This window comes from Castanea sativa, chromosome 1, assembly GCF_040712315.1.
Source record: "Castanea sativa cultivar Marrone di Chiusa Pesio chromosome 1, ASM4071231v1".
NCBI classification, from domain to species: Eukaryota; Viridiplantae; Streptophyta; class Magnoliopsida; order Fagales; family Fagaceae; genus Castanea; species Castanea sativa.
In genome coordinates, this window is record NC_134013.1 from 69,896,384 (window position 1) to 69,903,196 (window position 6,813).

Consider the following 6,813-nt stretch of genomic DNA (forward strand, 5'->3'; position numbering starts at 1 on the left):
TTTGAATTTTAAGGAAAGCTTTTAAATATTTATCATTTTTATAAGGCACATAACTATAATTTCTAAAACCTATTTTACTTGTATTTTTTTATCCCAAAACTAAAGAGTTTGTCCCAAATAGAATTGAATTTCATATTTTTCAACCAAAAAATTAAGAAAAAAATTGAAATTTTGAGCCCAAAATTGAAAAGGCAACCTACAAAAAGAATCAATTTAAGGTCCAATTAGTCTAAAATTGACTGAAGTGGACCGGATTAGTCCAAATGGACCAAAATGGACATAAGGCACCTAATTGGACAGAAGTGGACCAAACTGGACTGAAGTGGACAAAAAAAAATTGGATCAAATGGACCGACTAGGACCAAATGAACCAAAATGCTATCCTGATCTGTCCCAACAGATCAGGATAGCCTATCAACTTTTAGATAGTATATAAATGACTTGTTATTGCCTATCGAAAAAAAAAGACTTTCTATTGGACAATTGCACGACATTACATGTTAACAATTTTTAAAGAGGATATGAGGCTTCTATTCTCTCACGTCCACTTTTTTACTTCCAATTTTACACATCCATTTATATGTTTTAAATGTGACATTACCTTTTTCCTATTTTAAAATATGTATATCAGCATCAACTGTGAATGTTGTGTAAAACAGCATATGTAAAATAAGTGTAGAAGTTTCTTTCATTTTTACAGCCGCCTTATGAATGACCAATATTTTGAACATGAAATGAGTCTCAACTAGTGACAATCTGAAAATTGGAAAATACTACATCAATGCACGAATATTCCACTTGCACATAGAAATGTGACAATAGGCTGGACTACCTAATATTTGTTGTTGGGGTCCATGTAACCGGTCATTCTTGTAGATTTTGTCATCAAATCTCCACTCTGTCTTGTAGCTCTGAAGAGAGGGGAAAAGTGCCAAATATTTGATATGTCAACAACACAATGGATGGACCAAGATTACAAACTAAATGACTTCAACTTTATTTTTCAAATCTGTTTTCTGTTTGGCTAACAAACAATAAAATTTTGTTGAATATCATCCAATGTCCACAATATCCCCAACAACTTCCTGAATTTGATACCATTCTGTGGCCAAACATTTCTCACGTATATACAAATGAACAGGAATTAAGACCAGTGAGTCTTTTGTTTCCACTCTTTTAAGATTCTGCTGGCATAAAAAAGTTACTTGCTTACCTTCCCCCCTGCAGCAAAACTTAAGACATTCACATTTTTTTGTTTTTCTTTAGTTTTTTACTAGGACATTCACATAATTGTTGCCACATAGAGCCAAGTTATCAACAGGGTTTAAATCAAATTGCAGAAACTGTAAAAAACTCAAAACCAATTAAAAGGTCATTTACAGTTTTCATTCTCCAATTCAGCCCTACTTATGTAACACTTACACAAAATCATGTAAAATAGAAAGCTCAATGTACTTAACAAGGCTAGAAGCCAGTAGAATTTGGCTAGGCAAGCTTCATTCATGTTGTCAGAGAACCAGCCATGCCCTTCTTTTGAGCTGGTAAAGATTTCAACAAGGGAAATTGATAAGGCACTCAAGTAGCTTCCCACACCAAAAACACTAGTGTATAGAGCAAACCCCATGGTTCTCATTCTAACAGGAACTTCATTGTAAAAGAACTCTTGCATCCCAACAACAGTGAAAATGTCTGAAATGCCCAAGAGAACGTATTGAGGCAGCAACCAAAATATGCTTAGAGGTACCGTTTCTGAATGTGATTCAAGTTTTTCCATATTTCTGCTAATCTCCAGCCTCTTTGTTTCAACAATTGCTGCAATGATCATGGCTATGATAGAGAGAAACATTCCTATCCCCATTCTTTTCATTACACTAATACCTTTTTCATCTCGAGTTATCAGTTGTGTAATCGGGATCAAAATCTTGTCATATAAAGGCATTAGAAGAATTATAGACAATGTAATAGCACTCTGTAGTGTAGCCGGTGGAATCTTGAAGCTTCCAATGTTCCTCTTCATTGTCATACCTTGTTTAGTAAAGAATGTTGCAGGTTGTTGAAAAATTACTGCAAACATTAGAAGCATTGTCCATATGGGCAAAAGCCGCAGCACTACTTTGACGTTGTCAAACATGGGTACGCCATTTCTTGGGTTCGCTTCCAAGTCCTTTATGCTGTCAAACTCTTCGTGACAAAGAGGTTTCTCTTGAAGCCTACAAACAAGCAAGATTTGTTATTGAAAAGTTCAGTCTTGAAGCACAAATAAGTAAGAATTGTAATTATAAAATGAAGATACCTTGAAATTGATACAAAAAAACTTACTCTAGCTCAACCTTATCAGCTTTGTAATTTGATAACTTGACTTCACAGTACATAAATTTTGATTTGGCTGCTTTGAAAGCTTGAACTATGCTCTCAAAGGGATTATTAAAGATAGCATCATTTTGTTTATAAATAAACATCCGTCTTCCGCAACAGAAAAATGCAACCGATGTTACCATTGCTGTCATGGGAATGGTAAATCCCAGTACCCAACCAAAGGTATCTTGGATGTAGGACATAACTGTGACACCCAACAGGCTTCCACTACAAACACCAAAATACCACCATTGGAAGAATGTACTCTTTTTATGAGACTTATTCTCGTTTTTGCTACAGGGCAATTCCTCATCATCATCGAGTTGATCTGCTCCAAAGGCTTGCAACGATGGGTTATATGCACCTTGGCCTATTGAAACCAAGTATAGCGACAAAAACAGAAATGAAGAAGACATTGTTTTGTTTTTAGAAGAAGACCATGCCAATGCCAATGCAGTTGATGATGTCAATGCCACAAGCCCCTAAAAGTGATAAGCATAGTAAGAACAAAATATATAATATTATCTTGATTATATTGCAAAAGCTTTCATAGACAGGCAATATATACATTATTTAACTGTAATACACACACACACACACAGAGTTTATTATCCACCACTAGACATAAGACTAATGCTTAAAAGAGCACAATACCTAAGAGAAAGTAGAACCAGTTCACTTCACCTTTTTTTTTTTTTTTTTCATTAAAACATATATGTTCCGCTAGCTACCTTAACTTAGTGACTTCTCTATTGCCAGTGACCTTAAGGCCTATCTGCTCCCTCGTGGGATTTAGTCCCAAGGATAAAATAATTTCACTTACAAATAGCAAAAAAGTGACTTTCCTATTCTTGGTATATATTGTGTTGTTGATTTTTTCAAGTTATACAGAGGAAATTGATACCATTATTTCCAATTGAGCTTGTAAGTTATTATTAGTATTTGAGGCTGGCCTATCCTTAATGAACTCTTTTCTCTTGTTTTGAGAATCAAAAGTGATTCTTCATTATCAGTAACCAAAAAAAGTAATCAAAGTAGTGCTAGCTTTTTGTAAAGATTAGTCCTTTAATTGATTCTTTTTTCTGCTCACACTGCAACCTTTTTATATTGCTACCATTTCCAATAAATCTCCTTGACAAAACTACAATCCATGGTATTTTATTAGTGACAAAAACACAGTGCTTTGTGGTGAAATTTCACCTAAGAGAAGACATTTTTTTCATGGGTTCTCAGTCAAATATAAGTTAATTTCCTACAAAAGTGGGAGTTTAACAAATGTCACCCACAATCATAACAAATTTTCTTGATTCAAAATCCAAGGAATCACGTACCACCAGTCATGAGGTCATAATTTCCTCATACTCAAAGGAAGCAAAGTAGCAAACTTTAAAGTTCTGGCTCTGTAGTTGTCTGGCCCCCATGACACACGCACACACAAGGTCATTGGGTGATGAACTCTTAAAGGAGTTAAAAGCAATTCTTGAAAAGCAGTAAAGACTTTTGACCATTAAAAATAAAAATAGCAATAAAATGGTCTAATCAAACCATTATTGTGGTAATCAGCAATCACTCAAGAGAACAAGAACTATTGAAATTAACTTATTTAATCTTAGCAAATAAAAACATTCATTTCACTCAAGGGCTATCAGATAGTGGGCGCTAATCTTGGAAGTAGCTTGGCATGCACTTGCTGATATAGTGATATTTAATTGGTGACAAAGTCTTAGGCAAATAAATGGCTCTTCTTATTCCTTAATCATCACAAAAATTAATAGATTCTAATGGCCCCACAAAAGTTTACCAGCTAGTCTTCTGAATTTTAAGGATATTAATTTTATAATTCTATTGGGTGGTGAATGGCGATGAATGATGACTAAGGCTCCATAATCACAATGGATTATCTAATCATCTTTTAAAGCCTTAAATAATTAGCCATCTTTTAAAGCCTTAAATAATTAGCCACACCTTGATAAGTAAACTTCTAGATAAAACAAGCTATGCAATATTATTAAGTTGCAATCTCCATTCACTCGTGGGAATCACTGCCAAGTATTGTGATAATAACACTAACATTAATAACAATTAACAACAACAAAAAATTAAAGAACTGTACCATGCACTCAGAATCAAATTAAATAAATAAAAAATAAGAGAGAATTAAGAAGAGAGGAGTGACTCACAGCAGCATAGAGGAAAGAAGAGTTCAATATGGTGGAATATCTATCCCAATAAGAGTCAGCAAGAGGTGCCACTAGCAGTGGCAACATAGAAGTAAACCCACACCAACTGTTAACCGCTTTGGCTGCAGAAGAGTTGCTCATCTTCACAACATCTGTGAGATAAGTCACTAAATTTGATGCCACCCCTTTGAATGCAAACCTCTCCATACCAGCTAGCACTGTTAATTCAGCCATAAACAGATCAAATGAGAACTCTATTACACACATACACATTAACTAAGACATTATGAGGAAAAAAATTAAGTTCATTACAAATGCTCATCCAATGCTACAGCTATAGAATGGAGCACTTGTATATACCAAGGTGTAAAAATCCCCCATATGGGTTTTAGAGAACTTACTAGACCCAAATAAGGGTGTTCAAGGTTGAGAAAAATCATGTTTTATGGTTGAAAAAAAAGAGAGAAATTAAGATGATGGAATATATTCTTAATTGTTACCTATTAGAAGAATGCATGACTTGCTTAGACTCTTTGTTCTCTGACCTCCAGCCATGAGTGAAGCGAAGGAATACACTACTTACAGAATCAAGTATCTGGAATCAAAGAGCCAATAAATAAGAGGGAGGTGAAAATTGAAGCAAGAATAAGTTGTAGTTTTTTTGTCATTTTTATAATCAACGTAAGTTGCTTTCACCATCCAAAAACAGTTGCACCACTCATTATTGGCTCATCTTGTTAATTACCTTCTATATATGTGTCCAAGGTTTTGTTTCCAAGCTCTTAATGGGACACTAGACAATACACTAACGCTAAAGCTTTTCAAACATTGGTTGTATTTCTATTTCAACAGAAGCTAATAATAATAATTCCACTAAGATCAGTTTGGACATGGGGTCACGGCGACGTTATCTAGAACAAAAAGAAAAGAAAAAAATGTCTACATGCGATGCTAAACCAAATACACAGCCTCAAGTATGTGAGTTTGATTCACGGATAGCCACCTGGCATCAATGACACGTCAATGTGCACACCTGTACAAATATTTCGAACGAAGATTTCCGAGGTTACAAGTATAGGATTCGATATGATATTGTGAATGATGATATAAATTACACTTTTTTGTCTAGATGAAGTCATGTAATTAATATCACATGAAAACGAATATAACATAGGCAGTCAAAAAGCTTTTACTAGGAAGATCTTGTATTGGAATATTCGCGCGAGTCATTTTTGGTGACGATGAAGAAGTTCAGATTAATATTTTTTTTTCATGTAATACCACATGAAAAAGAGTATAGCATAAACAGTCAAAAAGCTTTTACCATATATAGGAGGATCTTGTTGGAATATTCGAGTTATTTTTTGTCATGTGGTTGATGAAGTTGTTCAAATTATTATAGTAGTGATAAATAAAAAAAATGATTATAATATATTATATATTGTCAAGCCTAAACTTTTTGTGTTAAGTTAAGGTGGCAGCAATATAACATATAAAATCCTCACAAAGAAACTCCAAAAATTAAAGTATTAAACACCCAACATGTGCTTAAGCTGATAAATTCTAGCTAAACCTTACTAAATTTTTCTTTACACATAAGAATGATAGCAAGCAATTCATCAAATGAAGAAAAAAAGGAAAAGAGAAAAAGAATGCAACCAAACATATAATATGACGTATACAATTGTAAATCATACACAAAATGCAGACTTGTTTGGGGAAAAAAAATACTTATATATGCAATCCAAGCAAGATTCCTTTTTGACTGAGTTAATCTCCATGCACCTAACTCGTACCCTGTTCGATCACGCCATTTTTACTGGTATTGTTTGTGCTGTCATAACTCATAATTTCGTCATTTCATTGACAGTTATGAATTTTAACTTTACTACCTTTTGTCTAATGCAATCCTACACCAGAAAGAGCTAACAAACACAAACTGAAACACAAAATTGAATCAGTTTTATACTCTATTTTTTGCGTTACGTTCAGATCACTACTACTGCATGACTGACACATCAGTATGCGTTACACAAATGCATGGAAAGGAAATGTCTATGGCACACACGCACACACACACAGCAAACACATGCAAACACACAACAAACACACAAACTTCACAGTGACAAACGAAGAGACACACACATATGTAGCTCTGAACCGGTGCTAGCCAATGACAGAATTGGCCACCAATGTCAATTACAAAACTAGCCACAAAATGAACAGATGGCAATCTCACTCAATGGGTATCAACATTAGCCACTGTTTGGAAGATCCA

The 6,813-nt window shown here is 34.3% G+C and overlaps 1 protein-coding gene across 2 annotated transcripts; it reads right to left on the reverse strand.

Annotated features, from left to right (window-relative positions):
- Window positions 1-1,337: 1,337 nt before the first annotated feature.
- LOC142621953 (protein NRT1/ PTR FAMILY 5.8-like) lies at window positions 1,338-6,305 on the reverse strand. 2 transcript variants are annotated; one of them, XM_075795341.1, is made up of 5 exons: window positions 6,267-6,305; window positions 5,036-5,130; window positions 4,536-4,753; window positions 2,320-2,837; window positions 1,338-2,210 (listed from the first exon to the last, which is right to left on the reverse strand). In XM_075795341.1, exons 2-5 carry the CDS (start codon window positions 5,088-5,090, stop codon window positions 1,373-1,375), a joined length of 1,629 nt encoding a protein of 542 aa, XP_075651456.1. In that variant the 5' UTR covers window positions 5,091-5,130; window positions 6,267-6,305; the 3' UTR covers window positions 1,338-1,372. The 2 variants fall into 2 exon arrangements, with proteins under 2 accessions (XP_075651456.1, XP_075651455.1); XM_075795340.1 differs by lacking the exon at window positions 6,267-6,305 and having other exon boundaries at window positions 5,036-5,221.
- Between the last annotated feature and the right edge of the window lie 508 nt (window positions 6,306-6,813).